Raw genomic sequence first — 24,478 nt, 5'->3', positions numbered from 1 at the left:
CTCCTTTGAAGCCGTTTAGCCAGGTCTAAGAACAGGCGGTCATATAGTATTTTACATTAATACAACAAGGGTTCACTTAGTTTCTAGTTGGCCAGTGTGTTACAGTATTGCAAACGTGTTCCGTTTTCGCGCTACAACGTGGCGGGTACGATTTTACTGTTTCCAGTCCCTCCCTATTCACGTCCCTGCAGAATTCCCAAGCCCTGTCCGTGCAACGGTTCTGCTGATTTTAGGAGAGCGACACAATAGCTCCTGGACCAGCCCACACACTTCAAAAGGGCCTTGGGAACTCAGCCCAAAACAGCCGCCAGAAAACCCTTGGCACCGCCGCATGTCCCCCAGCACTTACGGGCAGAGCTCTTTGCGTGAACAGCTTCCAGAAAACCCACCTCCCTATTTCAGCTTAACTGAAATAGAAATGTTTATGTTTGCATTCTATCGTGATAAGTCGCTATCTGACTTTTAATTACCAATTGTGCTTCCAATATTTTTGCTCCTCATTGAGTCATTTAGAGGAATGACTAATAACTAGGATTAGAAATTAATAATGAGTTTAAAGTTGATGAAGGGTGCATGTAGATATCATTACGTTGTAGCTTGGTCACAGATATACTTTTCACTTTGATTCTCCCCCCCCCATTTCTTTTTTCTGTACCCCTAAATAAAAACATGAAGCTGCCTTATACTGAATCAGACCCTTGATCTATCAAAGGCAGTACTGTCTACTCAGACCGGCAACGGCTCTCCGGGGTCTCAGGCAGGGGTCTTTCCCATCTCCTCCTTGCCTAGTCCCTTTACTGGACATGCCGGGGATCGAACCTGGGACCTTCCGCATGCCAAGAAAATGCTCTACCACTGAGCCTTTATTTTACAAAAAAGTTCAGTTTTTAATAACACAGCCCATGGTTCCTTTGGATTTGTGTTCTCTCGATCAAGTGGACCAATTTTCAGGAACAAGCATAAAACTATAGATCCTATCAGCTCTTTTGGGATGTTGTGGGTGGCTCTTAAAAGAGCCTTTGGTTGTTGGCTTTTTGTTGCACTCTTGGGACTGGCAGCCGTTTGCAGAGCTGCCCAGTTACTTGGCCTTGGCCTTGTGGCTCTCGGTCTTCTTGGGCAGCAGGACGGCCTGGATGTTGGGCAGGACGCCGCCCTGGGCGATGGTGACTTTGCCCAGCAGCTTGTTGAGCTCCTCGTCGTTGCGGATGGCCAGCTGCAGGTGGCGGGGGATGATGCGCGTCTTCTTGTTGTCGCGCGCCGCGTTGCCCGCCAGCTCCAGGATCTCGGCCGTCAGGTACTCCAGCACGGCCGCCAGGTAGACCGGCGCGCCGGCCCCCACCCGCTCGGCGTAGTTGCCCTTGCGCAGCAGCCGGTGCACGCGGCCCACCGGGAACTGCAGCCCGGCCCGCGACGAGCGCGTCTTCGCCTTGGCCCGCGCCTTGCCGCCCTGCTTGCCGCGTCCCGACATCCTTTACCCAAGTCAAAGAGCCGCTTAAAAACACCCGCGCTAAAACTAAAAAGCTCCCCGGACTATGAGCTTAACGCGCCGCTCCCGGCCCATTTATTGCCTCCCCAGATTCAATCTGCGGCTCCCCATTGGCTGAACCTTGAACGCGGACCCACTGTGACCAATGAGGGCGCGGCTCCTGACGAGGCCCAATGGGAACGGGGGTATCTGACGTCATCCGTTGTGACGATTGGAGGAGCCTGGCGAGCCAATGCCTGTCGAGGGAGACGAGCTCATAGAATCTTTACATTTGCATTACATTTATTGTTCCGGCCATTGGCCTGCACATCGCATAGAATCATAGGGTTGGAAGGGACCACCAGGGTCATCTAGTCCAACCCCCTGCACAGTGCAGGAAATTCAGAACTACCTCCCCCTCACACCCCCAGTGACCCTCTACTCCATGCCCAGAGGATGGCCAAGACGCCCTCCCTAAGGTAATACACAGTGGGTAGCCGTGTTAGTCTGTCTGCAGTAGTAGAAAAGGGCAAGAGTCCAGTAGCACCTTAAATTTTCTGGTAGGGTATGTGACTCACGAAAGCTCATACCCTACCAGAAAATATTTTTGTTAGTCTTTAAGGTGCTACTGGACTCTTGCCCTTTTCTATCCCTAAGGTAATAGAATTAGCATTGCTGACAGATGGCCATACAACCTCTGCTTAAAAAATATCCAGGAAAGGAGAGCCCACCTCCTCCTGAGGAAGTCTGTTCCACTGAGGAGCCCCTCTAACTGTTAGAATGTCTAGACGGAAACTCTTTTGATGTAATGTCAACCCGTTGGTTCTGGTCTGACCTGGGGCAACAGAAAACAACTCGGCACCCTCCCCTATATGACAGCCCTTCAAGTACTTGAGGATGGTTATCATATCCCCTCTCAGTCTTCTCTTCAGGCTAAACTTAAACAGACTGTACGTTGCTGCTACAATGAAAAACATTGAAGCCTTTAGTAAACAAGTTGAAGCCAATCCACCTATTACTGATTTTGTTCCTGGATACTTTGTATAGTCTGCTTTTTGCACTTAGGAAACTGGAATAAGCGCTAGCTTTCTCCATGGCAGGGGGGATGAAGAGTTCTCCATTGGGAGAGGGAATGAACCAACATTAGCGGCAGTGGGTGCGCAGAAGGTAAGTTAAGGTGACACGCGAGACGGGGTGATGGTGGTGGTTATTTCTTGTTTCGAGGCGGCTGATGTTCCCTGGAAGCCTATTAAGTGTAGATTAGGTTTATTGTTTTAATTGCATATTTTAACTTTATATTATATATGGTTTTATTTGTCTATTTTAACTCTATATTATGTGTGCATATATTATATATTGTTAGCTGCCCTGAGCCTGGCTTTGCCAGGAAAGGTCGGGGTATAAATCAAACCAAATAAAATAAAAAAAAATAAACATCTAAAGGAGCTGGTATTCATGCCAAGTATTTTTATTCCAACCTTGGGAGAGAATACTCATTGCTGTTTTATTCCCTTGACTCTTTTTGAGAGCTTTCAGAAATTCCGTAGTACATTCAGGTCTTCAAGGACATTGTACTCACTGCAATGAAAATAAAATCCAAATCCATAGTTTTAGAACTGGAGGGGGGGAGAGATACCCACTGAAATACCATAAAACAATGATGTGTATTAATTTTATACTTGTGTGTAAATTACACTGTTAATTGGTTCTTGTAGGTTATCCGGGCTGTGTAACCGTGGTCTTGGTATTTTCTTTCCTGCCGTTTCGCCAGCAGCTGTGGCCGGCATCTTCAGAGGAGTAACACTGAAGGACAGTGTCTCTCCACTGTCCTTCAGTGTCAGAGAGACACTGTCCTTCAGTGTTACTCCTCTGAAGATGCCGGCCACAGCTGCTGGCGAAACGGCAGGAAAGAAAATACCAAGACCACGGTTACACAGCCCGGATAACCTACAAGAACCAATGAACTCTGACCATGAAAGCCTTCGACAATATTTTACACTGTTAAATTGATGTGGATTGATCTCTTGATCATAACAAATGTTGACTGACTGATAAAACAAGGCGTGCAAGAACTGCGGCTAGGCTGGAAGTTTCACAGACAGGAAAAGACACACTGGAAGAACCAAAAAGTCAGCTGTTCAGATTCAGAATCTGGAAAAAAAAAGTCAGTAGTTTGTATCTTTAAATTTGCAAGAGAATCTTGGAGCACCTTGGAAAACTAACACATTTATTATGTTAGGGGGAATCTTCCACATGTCGATAAAGATCTTGCCATGTTACCCCCTACACACAAATCTGGAGTTTAATTTACCATGTGCATGAGTACATCAATCACACAATATTAGAGCAACAATACAGCAATCACACAATATTAAATAGGGATGCATTTCCTTTGAATGAAACAAAAACGTGGGCAACCCTCACAACATGGGATTCACTACCTTTTACTGTCTATAGGACCAGTAAAAGAGGTCATGGTGCTGTTCCCTACAGTTTCTGAACCTAAAAATAAAAAGTTATCCCCCCACACACAGATCTGTTATTTCCCTTCAAATCTGAAGTCTCTCAGAGAAACAACTGTGCATTTTAACTTTATTTTGCAGCAACAACTCTATACTATTTTAAAGCGTTAAGTGTTATGCATGTGTACTATTTCACCCCTTAAGTTTGGACTTTATGCAACTCGCCACCATATAATAAAAATAAGAAAAGGAATAAATTGGAAACAGCCATTTGGACTAGACGAACCTCCTATCTAAGCGGGAAGTTAAGAAAGGCGGCAGCAATCTTTTTTATTTCAAATCAGGAAGCGAAGATGCTGATTGGCTCGTTTGAAAAACTGATGCCGAACTTGGATTGGATGGGCCGGATTTTGCCCGCCAAATTTGTTGAGCGGTTTCGGCGGCGGTGCCTTGCGGTGGTTTTCATTCTGGTCCACACCCTGCCTATATAAAGGGATAGTTAGGTGTTTGCAGTTCATTCGTCTTTTGTGTTGCCAGCAGAGAGGATGTCTGGACGTGGCAAAGGAGGGAAAGGCCTGGGGAAGGGAGGCGCCAAGAGGCACCGCAAAGTCCTCCGGGATAACATCCAGGGCATCACCAAGCCCGCCATCCGCCGCCTGGCTCGCCGCGGGGGAGTGAAGCGCATCTCGGGGCTGATCTACGAGGAGACCCGCGGGGTGCTGAAGGTCTTCCTGGAGAATGTGATCCGCGACGCCGTCACCTACACCGAGCACGCCAAGAGGAAGACGGTCACCGCCATGGACGTGGTCTACGCCCTCAAGCGCCAGGGACGCACCCTCTACGGCTTCGGGGGCTGAGGGGAAAAAAAACAACAGCCCTGCAAAGTCTGCAACAACCAAAGGTCCTTTTCAGGACCACCCACCTTTTCACTAAAATAAGCTGCTTTCGCGGGAGGGGGGGGAGGCCAACTATCTACTAATGTATTGACTAAAAAACTTATTTGATACATAGTTTTCAAAGTATTTGGTATGCTTTGCAGCCGCTTTCCCTAATTTTAAATGATTACATTCTCTTTTCCTGGGCATTTTTCAAGTGTTTATGTTAAATAAAGTAGCTGCACGAGCAGCGTGCATGTAAAGGCTATATGCATAATTTTCTAAGGTTACTATCCTTTGTAGCCGCTTTCCCTGATTCTAAATGATTACATTTTCTGGGCATTTTTCAGAAGTTTATATAATAAATAAAGTAACAGCATGAGCAGTATGCACGCAAAAGCTATTCGCATAAATTTCAAAGGTTACTAGGATCGTTTTTGGCCGCTTTCCCTGATCTTAAATGATTAAATTGTCTTTTCCGGGCATTTCTCACGTTTAAGGCTCAATAAAGCAACAGCATGGGCAGTATGCCCCCAAAAGCTTGCAAACAGGTTCTGGGATTTCACATCCAAAGGTCCTTTTCAGGACCACCCACTTTTGTCTCTAAAGATGCTGTTCCGCGAACTATTCTTGGGATAGAAAAAGAAGAGCAATTGAGACTTTTTTGTGATTGTTGTAAGATGGAATGGTACATACTTAGCAGGCGTTTTATCTGTGCATTGCAATACTGTTGTCCTCCCAGAAAGCAGAGTGGCGCAGCGGAAGCGTGCTGGGCCCATAACCCAGAGGTCGATGGATCGAAACCATCCTCTGCTAGTTTTTCCATCCCGTTCTCTTTTTCACGTGGGGAGCCCCAAGTGAGCTTTTGATTCTGTCCTTGGTTAAAAAGCATGAAAAGGTGATCTCTGACATATTATCTAGATACGATGCAATCCTTTTTGATGAAATCCCTGGCAGTAAAATAGTTGTTCAGCCAACAACCATAAAAAGACATATGAGAATTAAACTCAAGATTCTGAAATCTACTGTGAGATTTGTTACTCTAGTTGTGTTGTTTCTGTTTGGACCAACTTTTAAAATGGGGAGAAATATCCTGGAAAACCAGACTTTGTGGGACATAAATGCTCTTGTGTAGAACTGACTAAGAAGCACTTGGGCTGATTACTAATAATAAACTCATGGAGTGTTATACAAGAAATGATATTTTCAATAGTGTAGTTATTTTTCTCCCCCAGCATTTAATTATGTACAGATGGCTACTACTTGGATCTTTCTGGTAAGGGTCAGGGAGGCTAAAGCATCTGCTTGCCAAATTTCAGATTTACTGAGCATGAAGAGCCAGCCTGTGTGGTGTAGTGCTGTTAGATTTAAGTCCAGTAGCACCTTAAGAGTCCAATAGTTTTAGGGTACTATTATTATGTATTGTGGTGTAGTGGTTAGAGTGTCACTCTCCAATTTGGGAGACCAAGGTGCAAATCTCCACTCCACGGACGTTTGTTGGGTGAGCTTGGCCCAGTCACACACACTCAGACTAACCTACCTCGCAGGGTGATTGTGAAGATTAAATGGACGAGAGGGGAAATATGTAAACTGGTTTTGAGTCCCCGTTGGGATAAACACTATAAATGAAGAGCCCTAACAATTCTGATATGTCTACAAATGGCAGTCCCAACTGTGTTACATAAGCACACCTAGGCCCTCTAGGAAGCACATTGGCACTCATTCAGTGTTATCTGAATGCAGTTGCTTTGCAAAAACCTTCTTGCAGAATACTTTTTCTTAGCATGTGCAGAGGGGGTCAGGGAAGGCTGGCACATATCCCAACTAGTCCAGCATCCTGTCTCACACAGTGGCCAACCAGTTCCTCTGCAGGCCCTGCAACAGTGCATAGAGGCCGAGGCCTTCCCCTGATGTTGCCTCCTGGGTTTAAAAGGCAAAGGTCCCCTGTGCAATCACTGGGTCATTCCTGACCCATGGGGTGACATCACATGCCAACGTTTACTAGGCAGACTTTGTTTACGGGGTGGTTTGCCAGTGCCTTCCCCAGTCATCTTCCCTTTACCCCCAGCAAGCTGGTTACTCATTTTAACCAACCTCGGAAGGATGGGTCAACCTTGAGCCAGCTACCTGAAACTGACTTCCTTGGGGATCGAATTCAGGTCGTGAGCAGAGCTTGGACTGCAGTACTGCAGCTTACCACTCTGCACCACCGGGGTTTACTGCCTCTGAATATGGAGGGTCCCTTCAGTCACTACAGCTAGTAGCCACTGATATCCCTCATGAATCTGTCTAATCTTTTAAAATCATCAGTACTTGTGGCCATCAAAATATCCTTTGGCAATGGGATTCCACATTTTAATCACTTGTTGAGTAAGTGATTGCCCGTCAACTTCGGTGGGTGCCCTTGAGTTCTAGTACTTTTTCCACCTTACCAGTCCCTTTTGAGATTCAGCAACCAGAACTATTAGATGAGGCTGTACCACAGACCTTGGGAAAGGCATTATAATATTGGATGCTTTTTTCCTCCCTTTCCTAGTACATTTGCCCCCCACCCCCCAGCTTGGAATAGCAGTAAGGTTCTGCCAGCTGTTTACAGATGCAGCTTTTTGACTTATCTGCATGAGCCCTGCCAGATATGAAAAAGCAGCGTTGCTCCTCATTGTCTGGTTCCAGAAAACCTCTGTCTCTTTCCCCCCATGTCAAAAATTGGCAAGTTTAACAACGGGAAACATGTGAACGTGGCTGAGACTGTAACACCTGCTTACTCAACCAAATACGGAATGCATGAACAAATCCTTCTGTTCTTAGAAACATTTATTATTCTTAATAATAATAATTGCTTTTTGTTATTATGGTAGGTTGTTCCTTTCATATCTTGCTTGTTCCAATTTAACTGTGGTTGTGTGTGTGTTACGTGCCGTCAAGTCACTTCTGACTCATGGCGACCCTATGAATGAAAGTCCTCCAAAATGTGCTATCTTTGACAGCCTTGCTCAGATCTTGCAAACTGAGGGCTGTGGGTTCCTTTATTGAGTCAATCCATCTCTTGTTGGGTCTTCCTCTTTTCCTGCTGCCCTCAATTTTTCCTAGCATGTCTGTCTTTTCCAGTGACTCTCGTCGTCTCATGACGTTACCAAAATACGATAGCCTCGGTGGTTAAATATGATTAAATAATATGATTCTGCACAACTTGCGAGACCCACTAAGTGCATCTTTCAGCCTTCCCAACGCTTCACCAGCATCCTGTTTGGGGAGTCACAGGCAGGCAGCGGAAGGTTTCTATGGTCCCAGAAGGACCTCTCTACATGGCCCCTGGGTCACCCTGAGCTTATTGCAAGCTTGTCATTCTGCACCAAGGTCTTTCACTTACAGAAGGGAAGGATTGTCAACCCTGCCTGCAAGAGTCAGACAGTCCATCACTTTCTGAATGATCATGATTTATTAAGATGAGAAGCCCCGGACAAAAGAACACAACAGATTTCAAAGGGGGGGGGGGAGTTATGTGTTCAAGCCAACTATGGGAGGAAACACCCTGACCTGGATGGCCCAGCCTAGTCCAAACTGATCAGATCTCAGAAGCTAAGCAGGGTTTTCTCTGGTTAGCACTTGGATAGGAGAAGAAGAGTTGGTCTTTATATACCGACTTTCTCTACCACTTAAGGAAGAATCAACCCAGCTTACAATCACATTCCCTTCCCCACAACAGACACCTTGTGAAATAGGTGGGGCTGAGAGAGCTCTAAGAGAGCTTTGACTAGCCCAAGGAAACCCAGCTGGCTTCATGTGGAGGAGTGGGGAAACCAACCCGGTTCTCCAGATCAGAGTCCAGAGCTCCAAACCAACGCTCTTAACCAATACACCAGGCTGGCTTCGTCTCTCAAAGTCTAGGGTTGCTCTGCAGAGGCAGGCAATGGCAAATGGCAAACCACCTCTGTTCATCTCTTGCCTTGAAAACCCTAGTTGCCGTAAGTTGGCTGCAACTTGATGACACTTTACACACACACACAGGAGGAAATAAAAGTTCATAGGACAGGCCACTGAGTGTCTCACTCCACCTCCTCTTCCTGCCCCTCATCATCTATGGTTAGAAGGTCTTCCTCCTCTTCCATGTCCATCTCCTCTCTGGACCCCGTGGCACTTTGCGATGAGGAGAGGTCTCCAATGGAGAGCCTCCAGTCCGGTGGGAGGAGATGGCGGTTCCTCCGTAGAACGTGAACATCTTCACATTGGCTGGAGACAGGTTCTTGTGGTAGCTCGTGGCAGGAAAAGAGCCAGCCGCCTTGGCAAGGTCCTCGGAGAACACCGAGGTTGGTGGGTCAACCAAAATGGAACATGGCGACCCTGAAGAGCGCCGCCAGACCCCCATCTTCTCTTGCCAGTACAGCATGGGATCCGCGTTTTCCCAATGTGGTCCACGTTGTCATGGAGATACTCCTTCCACTTCCCGGAGGGCCGTGACGGCACCCCCTTCGCTTGCCAGCCCCAGCGCAGGGTTGCTTCTGGGCAATTGCCCGCCACCGCTTCATGGTGAACTGCCACGCCGCCGAGCCGGGCAGACTGCCAGATGCGGTGGGTGGTTGAGGAGACAAAGCGGCCCGCTTGCGGGGACTCCGCATCCAGTCCAGGGGGCACGTAGGACTGCGTCGCCAAGTCGATGATATACTCTCTTAAGAGGGTCGCATCAACTGTATCAGCCCCCGCCCAGCTTCATGGTGGTGATGTCCCGGAAGCGGGGGTCGAGGAAGGCGGCAATGCGGCAGACCATGCTGCTCTTCGTCTCTCGAAGCTGGCTGTCGCCCGCCAGGCAGTCCAGGGCCCGGGTGGTCAGCTGCGCGCCGGCGTTGCTTGTTCTCTGGTAGTATCTGGTCCTCAGGGCCCGGAGCTGCTCCTCCAGGAACCACAGAAGAGGCAGCACCTGGCATAGAGTGGCGTCCGGGCGGGTCACCAGCAAGGCAGCGTCTCAAACGGCTTGAGGATCTCCACCAAGCTCTTCGCCAGCTTCCAGTCCACCGGTGTCAGGCGGAAGGCATCCTCGTCTTGCTCCCACATGGCACCGATGGCTTGCCGCTGCCGGACCAGGCACTCCAGCATCCTTAAGGTGGAGCCGGGCCCTCACCGGGGCCTCCGACCATGTCGGCTGGCGTAGACCCAGGTTGGCCTGCACTTCCAGGAGATGGTGCCGGGCAGCCGCTGAGCGGTTGTAGTGGCCGCAGATCCTCCTTGACTTTTTCAGAGCGGGCGACCTGGGGGTCGGCGGCCAAGAAGGCCTTCGCCACCATCTTCAGGCAACGCGCCAGGCAAGGGACATGCTTGAGACGCAGCCCCCTCACTGCCTTCGCCATGTGGGTGCCGTCGTCCGAGACCACCCCGCCAATCTTCAGGTCATACAGCCAATCTTGCAAGACCTCCTTCAGTTTCTGGCTGAGGTCTTCTTCTGAGCAGGTCCCCTCGAAGGCACTCACGGAGAGAGTGGCGTGCTGCCGGGAGAGAGTACCCCCGACTCGGTGACCCAGCACCCCGTCACGGACATGTAGGACACCATCGGGTTGCCAGGCCACGTGTCCACGCAAGTGGACAGTGCGGCCAACACTGCACGCTACCGCTTGCCGCACCGTCCTGGACAAGACATCGGACAATTCTGGCATGGCCTTGGTGGCGAAGAATGACCGGCTGGGCACCTCCCAACGGGGCTGGGCGGTGGCCATCAGCCGGAGGAACCCCCTCGCTTTCCACGTAGGAGAGCGGCAGCATGTCCACGGCTAACATCCACGCGGTGTCCGAGGCCAACTGGAGGGCTGTTGGGTGGGTAGGAGGATAATATGGCTGGTTCCTCTCCTGGAGGGCAGGCTGGAAGGCCGTGTGGTTCGGCAACCACGTGCGGTCCTCTCCTTGGGGGGCGGCAAGAGGCGAAGGCGGGGACCACTGCGACTCCGGGCAAGTGGAGCCCGTGGTGGACTTTCAGGTGCTTGTGGAGGGCCGTGGTGCCGGGCCGGGTGCCCCCGTCTTTCCCCCTCCTCACCCGTTTCTGGCACGCACTGCAGACGGCCACGCAGGGCTCTCTCGGGTCCAGAGTGAAGTAATCCCACACCCGCCGAGGTGGTCTTCTTGGGCGTGGGAAGGGGAGCGTCATCCACGCCGGCCGCTGGGATGTTGCACTCGCGTCCTCGCTTGAGTGGGAGGGGGCAGCTGCGAAATGGGCCAACGGCGTGAAGAAATGCAGCATCTCTATCCTGGCGTGGGGGTGGAACTTCCTTCCTATGACCCATGGGGGACGCATAAGGAGGGAGGGCCGGAGGGGTGGCTGGGGGTGGAAGGTTATGGGGTGGAGGCAATGGAGTTATTTCCGCAACATCCTCCTCATCTTCCTCCTTCTTTAAATAGGGAAGCATCTTATAAGCCTCTGAGTGGCAGGACGGTTTTGCAGCCAACTGGGCGGACGTCGTAGGTGCCACCGAAAAAGCTCCCGCTCTGTAGTTTCTTCCTCTTCCTCCTCTTTCTTCTTCAGGAAGGAAAACAAATCGTGCCTTGGTGACTGCAGTTTTTTTCCTCCTTCAACGCTGGCCGTGAAGACACAGGGGAGGTCCCCATTATAGACTCCTGAGGGTGCCGCCCTCCTGCACACTTGGTAAACGAGGGTTTTTGCCGATGGACGGCCACAGTTCTTTTGGCGGACGCTGCTGCTGAGCCCGTCTCCCCCTGCCATGCCTTGGAATCATGGCAGAGGAGCCCTGCAAAGGAAATAAAGCAGCAGCATTCCTTCAGTTCCCCAGCTGTGCTCTTTCCCCTTAGCAACCAAACCTGCTTCTCATCATAAATTGAAGAAGAGTTGGTTTTTATATGCTGACTTTCTCTACCACAAGGGAGACTCAAACCAGCTTACAATCACTTTCCCTTCCCCTCCCCATAACAGACATCCAGTGAGTTAGGTGGGGCTGAGAGAGCTCTAACAGAGCTGTGACTTGCCCAAGGTCACCCAGCTGGCTTTGTGTGTAGGAGTGGGGAAACAAATCCAGTTCACCAGATTAGCGTCCGCCGCTCGTGTGAAGGAGTGGGGAATCAAACCCGGATCTCCAGATCAGAGTCAGCTCTAAACCACCGCTCTTAACCACTATACCATGCTGGCTCTCACACCACGCTGGCTCTCTTTAAGTAGCTGGTCCTTTAAGTAGCTGAGACCAGTCATATTCAAACTTGTAGGAGTGTGGCCCACTCCTGAAGTTACTGTCTTCTAAATGTATAAAGCCCTATACAGTAGAAGACTGGGTATTCCCAACCAGTGGCAGCATAGAAATTTATAATTAGACCCACAGAATACAAGATTCGAGTCCAGCGGTTTCCATGGTAGAAGAGAGGATTTGAACCTGGGTCTCTCAGGATCCTCATCTGACAGGCTATCTGCTATGTCACAACTAGCTGGTGTCTTTTAAGTTCTCAATTTCTCAGGGGAACTCTGCTCCCAGAGTAACTTCCCTGCTGTTGTAGGCCTTAAAAAAAAAAAAAAAGATTTATGTCCTCCATGTGAGCAACAGATGCTAATTTGGTGAACTGGATTTGTTTCCCCACTCCTACACACGAAGCCAGCTGAGTGACCTTGGGCTAGTCACAGTTCTCTCAGCCCCACCTACCTCACTGGTTGTCTGTTGTGGGGAGAGGAAGGGAAGTGATTGGAAGCCGGTTTGAGTCTTCTTTAAGCGGTAGAGGAAGTCGCCATGTAAAAACCAACTCTTCTTAACATATGAAGCTGCCTTCTACTGAATCAGACCCTCGGTCCATCGAAGTCAGTATTGTCTACTCAGGTCGGCAGCGGCTCTCCAGGGTCTCAGGCAGGGGTCTTTCACATCACATACCTGCCCAGTCCCTTTAACTGGAGATGCCAGGGACTGAACCTTGGGACCTTCTGCATGCCAAGCAGATGCTCTACCACTGAGCCACGGCCCTCCCCACCTACCTCACAGGGTTGTTGTTGCAAAGGCGATATGAAAAGGAGCACTGTGTATGCCACCCAACCCCCAGCAGCTTGGATATGACAATATACCAGTGTAGTTATTCTTCTACTAAGGCACAGACGGGCATAGAACTGGTTTGCAGGAATATGAGAATCGGGTCTCTCTTTTTTGCTCACGCAGCCCGCGAGCTCGAGTCTTCTCCCGTCAGGCAAAGCCAAGCGAGTCCCCGCTTCCCAGCCTGGGGGGGGAGGGGGACAATTGCGACCCTCCAGCTTTCCAAGCGGGGCACACTTACCGAGCCAAGATGGAAGGCGGCGGCAACGCCCACCCTTTGCAAAAGGGATTGCAACAGATGCCTCCGACAGGCGGCGGGAGGAAGGCAGCAAAACCCGGGGCCGAGAGGCGACCGGCGGGATGCAAATGATTGCTTTATTTTTCCCTCCCCCAGATTTGGAATCTTAAAAAATAAATCATCCAGACCCGGAAGAGGAAAAAAAAAGGGGGGGGTGTTAAAACACCCGGATGTTCCAAAAAGAGAGAGCGAGGGAAGCCCCGTTGCCGGCCATTTGTGCATGGGAGCCTTTCCCTTGGATCTGCCGCTCTCTAAATGCCACATCTCTCCCATCTGAATTCTCACCACTCAAAAATAAGCCCCCCATGCAGTTTTGAGAATCCGGACGGGGAAATGTGCATCCAAAGAGTGGCAAATCCAATGCAAACCCTGCCATGAATAAATGGCCTGAATGGGGGCTACTTTTTCAGCTTCAAGAACTCGGATGGGAAAATGTGCTTCTTGAGAGCGGCAAATGCAAGGCAAAGCCTCCCGGGCATAAACTGGCTCCCCTCCCTCTCACACCCGCATCAAGATCCCCCGGCTGCGGGTTTCCTAAGGCGGGAAGGCGCAGTCGGATCCTACGCAGGGCTGCTTGGGAAGCAAGTCCGGGGAGTTCCGAGGGATTCCCCGCAGAAGCGGGCGCGCATAGGGCGGTGGGGTTTACTCCCTCGTTGGCCCGTCCGGCCATGGGTGGAGAATGCAGACGCATCCTAAAGGGTATTGCTGTCGGGGGAGAGAGCTGCGACGTTTTGCTGCGCCGATCCTGCCCAGAACTGGATCAGCACGACCACTCCGCCCTCTGCTTGGGAAATATTAAGAACATGAGATTTAAAACCCCTTTTTGCTGCTTTCCCCCCCAAATTTCACTCGGATTACTGATAATTTCCTTTCCTGTATTTCCTAATTTAATTTCCAAATCAATTGGTCTGGACAAGCGAGAAGCCCGTACAAGACACAAATTCATCTCTCTCTGGTCGCTTGAGGGTTAATTGGCACTAGTTCCTCACATGGTCGCTCCTAGCCAATCGCGGGGCGCGTTCCGGGACGGCCTCGCGAGCGCACGCGGCCCAATAGGACTGCGAGTTTGAATCCTGGTGATTTGCATATGAGCGGGGGCCCTGGACTGTGACGTTTCCTCGCAGCCGGCCAATCAATGCAAGGCGTTGCGGAGCCTTCCATTTCCATAGCCTGCCTATAAATACCAGCTCGGCAGGCGCGGTGTTTTATTCTTTTTCCCGGCATTGCTTTGGAAGAGGTTTTGTGCAAGGATGCCTGAGCCAGCCAAGTCCGCCCCGGACCCTAAGAAGGGCTCCAAGAAGGCCATCACCAAGACCCAGAAGAAGGGGGACAAGAAGCGCAAGAAGAGAGCCGCAAGGAGAGCTACTCCACTACGTGTACAAGGTGCTGAAGCAGGTCCACCCGGACACCGGCATCTCCTCCAAAGCCATGAGCATCATGAACTCCTTCGTCAACGACATCTTTGAGCGTATCGCCGCTGAGGCTTCCCGCCTGGCCCACTACAACAAGCGCTCCACCATCACCTCCCGCGAGATCCAGACCGCCGTGCGCCTCCTGTGCCTGGCGAGCTGGCCAAGCACGCCGTCTCCGAGGGCACCAAGGCCGTTACCAAGTACACCAGCTCCAAGTAACTTGTTCTTAGACAGTTTCAGAAAGAACAAACCCAAAGGCTCTTTTAAGAGCCACCCACTTTTCTCAGTAAAAGAGCCTTATCATTGTTGCAAAAATAATGCTGTCCGTTCAAATAAGCCTTAAAACTGGGTTCTAGATCTATCTCCGCATGATCGCGGTGTCCTTAAACGTCTAAAGCCTTTGGTTTTTTCGCTCCTTACAATTAAAAAAACCATACTCTACATGGTGGTTCAGGCTACAATGTGAACATGCTATGTGCAAGGCAGTCGCCTAACAATTTTGCTCCCATCATGAACTTTTTAATTTACCAAAACTAAGACAACTAAAGCTATATACATAAAGCAAAAGTTGTAACAATGGTGCGGGTCTAGACCTAAATTTCTATGAATGGTTTCCAGTTCCCTAAAGTAAGCCTACAAGTAATCCTCTATGCCATGCCTGTTCAAATATTGGTAAAGGTCCTCAATCCATTGATTCAACAGAGCTGGGCATTTATATTTCCAGTGGCATAGTTAAGTCTTAGACTGAGAGTCCCATTTTCGTTTTCTATCATAAACCTTGACCTTAATGAATTAGCTAAGGCCTGTTTCCCCCCCCCCCCTCGTTTTTTTTTAAATCAATTAAAACTTCATTGAGGAAATTGAATGCATCGAATGTAAACCCGGGAGTTCTCATGCTGAAACCTTAAATAGCCCCTCCCCTCGCACACTAAAGCTGGAGATTTTGTCGTTTCTATAAAACCTTCAGATTTAAGTCTACAGCAAATTCGGTTTCCCGCCACGGCTTGAAAAGTGGCGGGGAAATCGCTGTTTTTAAAAATGTCTCGGGACTCCAAGCTGATTAGCTGTACGGTGGCCAGTTTGAAAACCTCTCCTCTGATTGGCTGAAACGATCCCCATTCGTCTAGCTGAGTGTCTATCTGTAGGTTTCTCTCTGGTCGGAATTGTCCATCAATTTCCCCCCCCCCCAAAGTGCAGCTCTTCGAAAGGTTTTCAGCGTGAGTTGAAACAGTAAGAAACAGGATGAGTTAATAAGGAGTCAGTGGGCTGAGAAAAAAGGAAATAAGTTAAAAGAAATATTTTATAGTTAATACTGAGCAATTAAATGTTCCGATGAAACCTCCATCCTCGAGACTTGCTTTAGACTACCTGTAGTTTACCTGTGTTTATGTTTTTAATGTAAAACTTCAATAAATTTGAGAAAATAAATGTCCCCAGGCGAGCAGTTTTAGGCTACAGGGTCTCAGTATAGATGTATATGTGTCAGCCCGGCTAGCTCAGTCGGTAGAGCATGAGACTCTTAATCTCAGGGTCGTGGGTTCGAGCCCCACGTTGGGCGGTATATTTTCTTACCTACAAATTAAGTGGCACTTTCATCCAACATGCGATCCCTTTTAATGACCTTTAGTTTAATCGTGTGGGGCTCAAAGAGAAGCGGCTTCCTTGCCGCCGAGAACTTTATCCTTCCTTGCAAATTTCTCATTTAAATCGGCTTTGCCTTCTAGCGCCCCAGGATATTAAAACATGCAGGGTGCCAACCCCCTTTATCTAATGAGCTCCCCTCCCCTTATTGCTTTTAATTCTCTTGTTTATTGACCTCGAGTTTTGGATTTACAACCTGAACGCATATCTCACATCATCAGCGCGCAAACAAGCTTTAAAAAATAAAGGTTCTAAAACAACATTTTTTCATATTAGCAATATTTTTTGAACAAATGCTACATAAAAAATGGCATTTTGTGGGATGCGTTTTAATAAAAAGGGGTTAATTTAGACACGAAAGTGGTTGGAACAAAAAAAAACTCATCGTCTCCCCGTCGGGGAATCGAACCCCGGTCTCCCGCGTGACAGGCGGGGATACTTACCACTATACTAACGAGGAAGACGGAAACAAATGCAGAAAGGTTTCTTTTTGTAGAACTCCCAGAGCCAGGGTTGGGTCATCCTAGCAATCAATCTTTCAATTTCGTCTAAGGGCGCGAATTTTAAACGCTCTCTGCCGCCTCCTTTTTATGCTATTTAATCCTAATTTGGAAAGCACGGCATTATCCCAAATGGCTGAGACGCAGCAGGAAATGTAGCAGGCGCCTCTTTAAACTTCGACTCACTTTTGCATTAGCTGCGTTTTATAACGAATATATGCTTTTCGGTGCAATCAGCTATGGTCTGGGAGACGGACATGCTGCCCCCCCCCTCCATTTCTGAGCTTCGCCATTTTTATGTGTGTTTTGGTTGCCCTCACTAATTTTATTTCTTCACACGGCGCAAAGTTAAACTCCCTGCCCCAGGAGGTGGTGATGGCTGCCAACTTGGAAGGCTTGAAGAGGGGAATGGACATGTTCAGGGAGGAGAGGGCTATTCATGGCTACTAGTCAAAATGGCTACTAGTCATGATGCAGACCTATTCTCTCCAGGATCAGAGGAGCAGGCCTGTTATATGAGCTGCTGTGGAGCACAGGTAGGATGGTGCTGCTGCAGTCATTTTGTTTGTGGGCTTCCTAGAGGCACCTGGTTGGCCACTGTGTGAACAGACTGCTGGACTTGATGGGCCTTGGTTTGATCCAGCAGGGCTTTCCTTATGTTCCTGTGAATTTTGATGTACTTTTTGTCAAAGCACCCCCAAGTTAAGCCTTTGCATTAAACAAAACCCAAATTCAAATTTCTATTTATTAACAAATGCAACTTGGCTTTCTATTGAGAATTTACAACCGGGCATCTTTTGTTACTAAACTTTTGATTATGCGGCTATGCTCTTATAAAGATATCTTTTTAAAACAATGGTTCAGCTAGTTTTAAACTATCTCTTAGGTTCTTTTAAAACTCATAATATACATCAACCTTTGTACAAGCGTTCACAGCTCTTTTGCTGAGAAAGTAGGTGGGTCTTGAAAGAGCCTTTGGGTTTTCAGGCCTGCCGCTTTTGACCTCCAGGGAAAAAGGATTACTTGGAGCTGGTGTACTTTGTAGATTTTAATTAATATAGCTGTAATGATTAGTCTTATATGCTGCATAATAGAATATAAGGAGAAATATGGATAATATCATAACATGATAGTATGGAAAGGAAGGTGGTAGTAAGATTGGTTGGAACAATTGGTTAATTTAGGAGACAATAAGGCGCATTTGCTATGTTATATTGAATGTACGTTAAGTTGTATGTTTTATGTATACGTTGAATATAAATAAGCTCCCCCTTGAAACATTGAAGTTTACTGCTAAATGAAGCTTACTAGAGTGCTCATTCATTGTGCTGCAGGTCTGTTTAGATTTGTATAACTCGGAATACTTTAAATTAAAAACGTGTGGGGTAATGCAAAGTAACAGCAGCTCTTTTGCTGAGAAAAGTGGGTGGCTCTTAAAAGAGCCTTTGGGTTTGAAGTCTGGTGCTTTCGACCTTCAGGGAAAGGGAATCACTTGGGAGTGTGGCATTTTATTAGACAGGGATTAGGATTTTTTCCCTTTTATAAAGAAAATATCTCCCAAGCGCCTCATCAGCCATAGGCATTTTGAGAGGAGTCCCGCATATCATTCAAACCAGTACATTTTTTAAATCCCCAAACACATTAGGTTCATTTTAAGGCTTTGCCATTGAAGCTCTTTTGCTGAGAAAAGTGGGTGGCTCTGAAAAGAGCCTTTGGCTTCGAGATCTGCCGCTTGCGACCTCCAGGGAGGGGAGAGGGGCTCACTTGGAGCTGGTGTACTTGGTGACGGCCTTGGTGCCCTCGGAGACGGCGTGCTTGGCCAGCTCGCCCGGCAGCAGGAGGCGCACGGCGGTCTGGATCTCGCGGGAGGTGATGGTGGAGCGCTTGTTGTAGTGGGCCAGGCGGGAGGCCTCGCCGGCGATGCGCTCGAAGATGTCGTTGACGAAGGAGTTCATGATGCTCATGGCCTTGGAGGAGATGCCGGTGTCCGGGTGCACCTGCTTCAGCACCTTGTACACGTAGATGGAGTAGCTCTCCTTGCGGCTCTTCTTGCGCTTCTTGTCCCCCTTCTTCTGGGTCTTGGTGATGGCCTTCTTGGAGCCCTTCTTAGCGGCTGGGGCGGACTTGGCTGGCTCAGGCATGGCTACCGCTTCCAAACACCCACCGAGTGAAAACAGCTACCCAGTGTATGATGCTCCCCTTTATATGACTCTTATGCAAATGAGAGCATTCGAAGCGTTGGATTCCTATTGGATAAAGAGATTCTCGGCCGTATACCATTGGAAGGAGGGCTCGTCCAATGAAAAGCGTTTCCGAAATTCCATTGCTCATTTAAATTGCTTTTAAGTGATTGGTTGTTTCGGAGAACACAGCCTTCCCATTGGTTGAAAGAGCCGCGCAATGCAAGACTGCCCGTTTGCCGCAGCTGAGCCGTCTGTTAGGATTATTTTGGAATTCGAAGGTCTTTGAAGGATTTCCCCCTCCCGGTTTCCTTTATTTTCTAATAAAAATGAATGTAAAACTTGCAAAGTGTCATCATAACTGGCCTGTTCTTAAAGGAAGTATTTAGTATGGTGACAGATTCAAAACAGATCAAAGGAAGCATTTGTTCACACAGCGCATAGTTAAATGGTGGAACTCCCTGCCCCAGGATGTGGTGATGGCTGCTAACTTGGGAGGCTTGAAGAGGGGAGTGGACATGTTCATGGAGGAGAGGGCTATCCATGGCTACTAGTCAAAATGGATCCAAGTCATGATGCATGCCTGTTCTCTCCAGGATCAGAGAAACATGCCTATTATATTAGGTGCTGTGAAGCGCTGGCAGGACAATGCTGCTGCAGTCGTCTTGTTTGTGGGCTTCCTAGAGGCACCTGGTTGGCCACCGTGTGAACAGACTACTGGACTTGATGGATGGACCTTGGTTTGATCCAGCAGGGCCCTTCTTATGTCTTTGCTGTTCATTTGAATTTATGGAGTCCTGGATTGCAGCGGTCTAGGACAAATTCTCAAAGAGAAACAGAAAGACCCCTTCCATGAGCCGAAATAGCTCAGTTGGGAGAGCGTTAGACTGAAGATCTAAAGGTCCCTGGTTCGATCCCGGGTTTCGGCAGCTTGTGCTTTTATCCCTACAGAGTAATTTATGCTTTGGTACTGTTCCTGCATTTATTCAGTCTTGTATCCTACTCCAAAATGCAGCAACCGATTCAATGGAGAGAGAGAACAGAGCACTGTAAAGGCTCCTTTGAATTCATCAGCCAGCTCTCTAAAACTTTGGCCCGGCGAAGAGTCGCGGGTGTATTCTATGCAAATCCTTTACATGTGGGGCTCATTTTCGAGTAATGTATTCGTATTTAAGCGGCCAGTATTTATTTTTGGTTTTTAAAAGGCGCTTGAAAAAAAATGCCCCTTTCTTTTACTGAGAAAGGCCGAGCTCCCCTGGGAAGAGACACTGCAAAGGAAACAACATGAATGCCTGGACGGTTTGGAGTAAAACCTCAGCCAGAACCCGTTTACTAGCTTTTGGTGCAATATTGGCTCATGCTGTTACTTTATTTAGCCTTAAAACTTAGGGGAAAAGGCCGGAAAAAGAAAAATTAATCGTTTAAAATCAGGGAAAGCTGACACTAATACCCTTTGAAAATTAGGCGAGTAGCTATGGGTTTATGTATGGATTAATAGACTAACTGATGGAGTGTTATACTGTAATACGATCGGGTGCATTTTAAGACAAACTAATTTCGAGAAATGCAATATATTTACTCAATAATATATTTACCCCTTTTTCCCTCTCCCCATCCCATACCCTTTTCATTTTTGTACCCTAAAAAAACCAATTAAAATAAAAAATTAAGCAAGTAGCAAAAAAAATTGTTCTTGCTGTCAACCCGTTTCTAGATCAGGTTGACTTTTCCCCCACAGCGAAAGCAGCTTCTTTTAGTGAAAAGGTGGGTGGTCCCGAAAAGGACCTTTGGTTGTTGCAAACTCTGCAGGGCTGTTTTTTTTTTTCTTTCCCCTTAGCCCCCGAAGCCGTAGAGGGTGCGTCCCTGGCGCTTGAGGGCGTAGACCACGTCCATGGCGGTGACCGTCTTCCTCTTGGCGTGCTCGGTGTAGGTGACGGCGTCGCGGATCACGTTCTCCAGGAAGACCTTCAGCACGCCGCGGGTCTCCTCGTAGATCAGCCCCGAGATGCGCTTCACTCCCCCGCGGCGAGCCAGGCGGCGGATGGCGGGCTTGGTGATGCCCTGGATGTTGTCCCGAAGGACTTTGCGGTGCCTCTTAGCGCCTCCCTTCCCCAGGCCTTTCCCTCCTTTGCCACGTCCAGACATCCTCTCTGCTAGAAGAACAAACGCCGAATGAACTGCAAACGCCTAACTATCCCTTTATATAGGCAGGGTGTGGACCAGAATGAAAACCACGGCAAGTCACCACCTTCTAGCCGTCTGAGAACTTTGGCGGGCAAAAAAAGAGTACTATCCAATCCACTGCGACTACTCCCTTTCAAATGAGCCAATGAGCGTTCACAGGCTCCGCCCTTTCGTCTATAGGGCCTTACGGGTTCTCTTTTTCCCCCTCTTTACCTCTTTCAGTTTGCATTTTGTGTGTGTGTAAAGTGCTGTCAAGTCGCAGCCGACTTATGGAAACCCCGTAGGGTTTTCAAGGCAAGAGACTAAAAGAGGTGGTTTGCCATTGCCTGCCTCTGCATAGCGACCCCGGGATTTCTTGGTGGTCTCCCATCCAAGTACTAACCGGAGCTGACCCTGCTTAGCAGCTGAGATCAGGCTAGCCTGGGGCCATCCAGGTCACGGTATTTTGCATTTTATGGGGTATTATTATTTTATGGCATGGGTTCTCAACCAAGAGGGAATTTCCCCAGGGCGGATTTGAGGGTTCCAGGGGGGAGATTGGGACCGCTATTCAGCAAAGTGTGAAGTCCTGTAGATTATGTACAATCTGTAAAATTGTAGTTTGTTTTTGATTTAATTTGCGCCAATCGATAAAGTGTATGACTATCTTGGGAAGGGGGGGAATTATATTCTGAGCAATGGTGAAAGGGGGGAATGGAGCGAAAAAAGGTTGAGAACCACTGTTTTATGGGGTAGTGTTTTTGCAGCTCATGCCTATTAATTCAGAAATCTCTCGTGTGGTTTTGATAGGATTTACCCACAAATGAACATACATAGGCTTTCAAAAAATCCATGTAATACCTCTGTTTGTCTCTTGCGTCAAAAACACTATTGAGTTGCCGTAAGTCCTCTGTGACTTGATGGCGCTTTATACACAACACTTTTGGTTAACACAAGGACATAAGAAAGGCCATGCTGAATCAGACCAAGGACCATCAAGTCCAGCCGTCTGTTCACACAGTGGCCAACCAGGTGCCTCCAGAAATCCCAGGAGCAAGACGACTGCAGCATTGCCTGTGTTCCAAAGCACCTAATAGATACACTTGCCAACCTCCAGGTACTAAGAGAACAAAAAACCTATGCTGATAAAGACTAAGTGTTCAAGAACAACAGCATGCGGCTCAATCACAATAAATACGACTTCAAACAAGTATGGTATTGAGACCTTCATTCAAGTTATACACCAGAAAACAATATATATATCCAATCAAAGCAAAGAAAAGCAATATTCCAATAAGGAGATAACAGGAATTAAAGTTCATTCCCAGTCCATAGGAGAAAAGAATATTCCAAGTTCATAAGCAAAAATTCAAACCGACTCGGTTAATTCCTGTTATCTCCTTATTGGAATATTGCTTTTCTTTGCTTGGATATATATTTTGTTTTCTGGTGTATAACTTGAATGAAGGTCTCAGTACCATATTTGTTTGAAGTCATATTTATTGTGATTGAGCCGCATGCTGTTGTTCTTGAACCTCCAGGTACTAGCTGGAGGTCTCCTGCTATTACAGCTGATCTCTAGCCGATCTCCATGAGCAGTGGAGGCTAATCTGGCGAACTGGATTTGTTTCCCCACTCCTACACATGAAGCCAGCTGGGTGACCTTGGGTTAGTCACAGCTCTCTTAGAGCTCTCTCAACCCCACCTACCTTACATGGTGTCTGTTGTGGGGAAGGGAAGGGGATTCTAAGCCGGTTTGATTCTTCCTTAAGTGGTAGAGGAAGTTGGCAACTCTTCAATGTCAGTCTGAACGCACATTTGCAGAGGGGTGTAGTAGCATACATGGGGTCATAGAATCATAGCGTTGGAAGGGACCACCAGGGTAATCTATGCACAATGCAGGAAATTCACAACTACCTCCCCCACACACCCCCAGTGACCCCTACTCCATGCCCAGAAGATGGCCAAGATGCCCTCCCTCACATGATCTGCCTAAGGCCATAGAATCAGCATTGCTGACAGATGGCCATCTGGCCTCTTCTTAAAAACCTTCAGGGAAGGAGCGGTTACCACCTCCCGAGGAAGCCTGTTCCACTGAGGAACCGCTCTAACTGGGTCATGCCAGCCAAACGCTTTGAGAGAAGGCGGCTGTTTAGGGCACCCCTTAGGCTTTGACTCCTTGCCCTCCCGTTTTATTGGCCATTTTTGCACCCCAGGAACATTTCATAGAAGTTTGCCGAGCAACACAGTCTTCAGGGCAGTCTTTTGCTCTTCTCTGAATGTTCACATTAGGCTACAGCAAGAAAAAAAATGTGCATAGGAACAGTCCAAAGCCGTAAAACAACCTGGACATCTCTACCGTCACAGAACGCCATTTCCACATAACGAAGAGCAGTCCTGCCAGCTTGTGTAAGACTTTAGATAAACTAAAATTGCTTAATGTAAGAGTCATGCTGGTCAGACTGAACACCTCATTTAGTCCAACAATTCTGTTCAGGAAGTTGCTTCCGGGAAGCCCACAGCAGCATCCTCTGGCCCATGCTTCCCAGCAACTGATACTGGATTGAGTAGATATCCATCTTGACTAATAGCCCAGTCCTCCATGAACTGGTCCTCTCTCCCCTTAAAGCCTTCCAAGCTGGCAGCCATCACCACATCCTGGGGCAGAGTTTTCCACCGTTGACTATGCGCTGTGTGAAGAATTTCCTTTTGTCCCAAATTTCCCACCTTTCAGCTTCAGTGGATGACCCCGGGGTTCTGGCATTATGGGAGGGGGGAAATGCTTCTCCCTGTCCACTCCCCTCATCACGCAAAATTGTATAGACCACTGTCTTGTCTCCCCTTTCTCACCTCGTTTCTAAACTAAATAGCTTTAAGCATTTAAACCGTTTCTCATGCAGCAGCTGCTCTAGCCCTATGCTTGTTTTTGGTTGCTCTTTTCTGCTCCTATTTCATACTCTACAACAGGGGTTCCCAAAGTGGGCAGTACCACCCCTGGGGGAGGCAGGATTACCGGGGGGGGCACTAAGAGGCAGGGGGGCACTAGAGGCGGGCCCCTTCAACTGTGTTGTTGGAGGGTAGAGGGCGCTGAGGTTGAGTTTGAGGAAACAAGGGGACAGTGGCACAAACAGTTTGGGAACCACTGCTCTACAACATAATCTAGATTAGGCTGGAGTGGGAACAGCCAGCAGCCCAGGCTTGGTTACTGTGGAGCCTGAGCAAACACCCTTTCATTTAAAATTACACTGATCAGAAGACTATGAAGAAACAGCTGCCTCACTCAGGTACACTTCTGGTGAACCGGGTTGGTTTCCCCACTACTACACATGAAGCCAGCTGGGTGACGGTCCTTGGGCACAGGTCACAGTTCACTTAAGAGCTCTCTCAGCCACACCTAACCTCACAAGGTGTCTGCTGTGGGGAGAGGAGAAGGAGAAGGAGACTGTAAGCCGGTTTGATTCTCCTTAAAAAGGGAAAGCAAG

At 48.3% G+C, this 24,478-nt stretch overlaps 4 protein-coding genes, 4 non-coding genes and 1 pseudogene across 8 annotated transcripts; 5 read left to right on the top strand and 4 right to left on the bottom strand.

The window, feature by feature from the left end:
- Nucleotides 1–1,075: 1,075 nt before the first annotated feature.
- Nucleotides 1,076–1,468, bottom strand: LOC130489699 (histone H2A-IV). Its single transcript, XM_056863478.1, has one exon. The coding sequence runs from the start codon at nt 1,466–1,468 to the stop codon at nt 1,079–1,081; it is 390 nt and encodes a 129-aa protein (XP_056719456.1). The 3' UTR covers nt 1,076–1,078.
- Nucleotides 1,469–4,472: 3,004 nt separating this feature from the next.
- Nucleotides 4,473–4,784, top strand: LOC130490261 (histone H4). The gene has a single exon (XM_056864087.1). It carries the CDS (start codon nt 4,473–4,475, stop codon nt 4,782–4,784), a length of 312 nt encoding a protein of 103 aa, XP_056720065.1.
- Nucleotides 4,785–5,546: 762 nt separating this feature from the next.
- On the top strand, nt 5,547–5,618 carry TRNAM-CAU (transfer RNA methionine (anticodon CAU)). Its single transcript has one exon. It is a non-coding gene; the product is annotated as a tRNA-Met (tRNA).
- Nucleotides 5,619–14,350: 8,732 nt separating this feature from the next.
- Nucleotides 14,351–14,731, top strand: LOC130489703 (histone H2B 1/2/3/4/6-like; annotated as a pseudogene).
- A 1,266-nt stretch (nt 14,732–15,997) lies between these two features.
- TRNAK-CUU (transfer RNA lysine (anticodon CUU)) lies at nt 15,998–16,070 on the top strand. The gene has a single exon. It is a non-coding gene; the product is annotated as a tRNA-Lys (tRNA).
- A 471-nt stretch (nt 16,071–16,541) lies between these two features.
- On the bottom strand, nt 16,542–16,613 carry TRNAD-GUC (transfer RNA aspartic acid (anticodon GUC)). Its single transcript has one exon. It is a non-coding gene; the product is annotated as a tRNA-Asp (tRNA).
- A 1,794-nt stretch (nt 16,614–18,407) lies between these two features.
- On the bottom strand, nt 18,408–18,794 carry LOC130489701 (histone H2B 1/2/3/4/6-like). Its single transcript, XM_056863480.1, has one exon. It carries the CDS (start codon nt 18,792–18,794, stop codon nt 18,414–18,416), a length of 381 nt encoding a protein of 126 aa, XP_056719458.1. The 3' UTR covers nt 18,408–18,413.
- Nucleotides 18,795–19,689: 895 nt separating this feature from the next.
- TRNAF-GAA (transfer RNA phenylalanine (anticodon GAA)) lies at nt 19,690–19,762 on the top strand. Its single transcript has one exon. It is a non-coding gene; the product is annotated as a tRNA-Phe (tRNA).
- Nucleotides 19,763–20,666: 904 nt separating this feature from the next.
- On the bottom strand, nt 20,667–20,984 carry LOC130489706 (histone H4). The gene has a single exon (XM_056863483.1). The coding sequence runs from the start codon at nt 20,976–20,978 to the stop codon at nt 20,667–20,669; it is 312 nt and encodes a 103-aa protein (XP_056719461.1). The 5' UTR covers nt 20,979–20,984.
- Between the last annotated feature and the right edge of the window lie 3,494 nt (nt 20,985–24,478).

This window comes from Euleptes europaea, chromosome 18 (assembly GCF_029931775.1).
Source record: "Euleptes europaea isolate rEulEur1 chromosome 18, rEulEur1.hap1, whole genome shotgun sequence".
Lineage (NCBI taxonomy): Eukaryota > Metazoa > Chordata > Lepidosauria > Squamata > Sphaerodactylidae > Euleptes > Euleptes europaea.
This window is presented reverse-complemented; position numbering and strand designations above follow the sequence as displayed.

What these genes read in the sequence shown, in the direction of transcription:
- LOC130489706 (XM_056863483.1), bottom strand. Translation starts at nt 20,978, where the DNA reads ATGTCTGGACGTGGCAAAGGAGGGAAAGGCCTGGGGAAGGGAGGCGCT.
- LOC130489699 (XM_056863478.1), bottom strand. Translation starts at nt 1,468, where the DNA reads ATGTCGGGACGCGGCAAGCAGGGCGGCAAGGCGCGGGCCAAGGCGAAG.
- LOC130489701 (XM_056863480.1), bottom strand. Translation starts at nt 18,794, where the DNA reads ATGCCTGAGCCAGCCAAGTCCGCCCCAGCCGCTAAGAAGGGCTCCAAG.
- LOC130490261 (XM_056864087.1), top strand. Translation starts at nt 4,473, where the DNA reads ATGTCTGGACGTGGCAAAGGAGGGAAAGGCCTGGGGAAGGGAGGCGCC.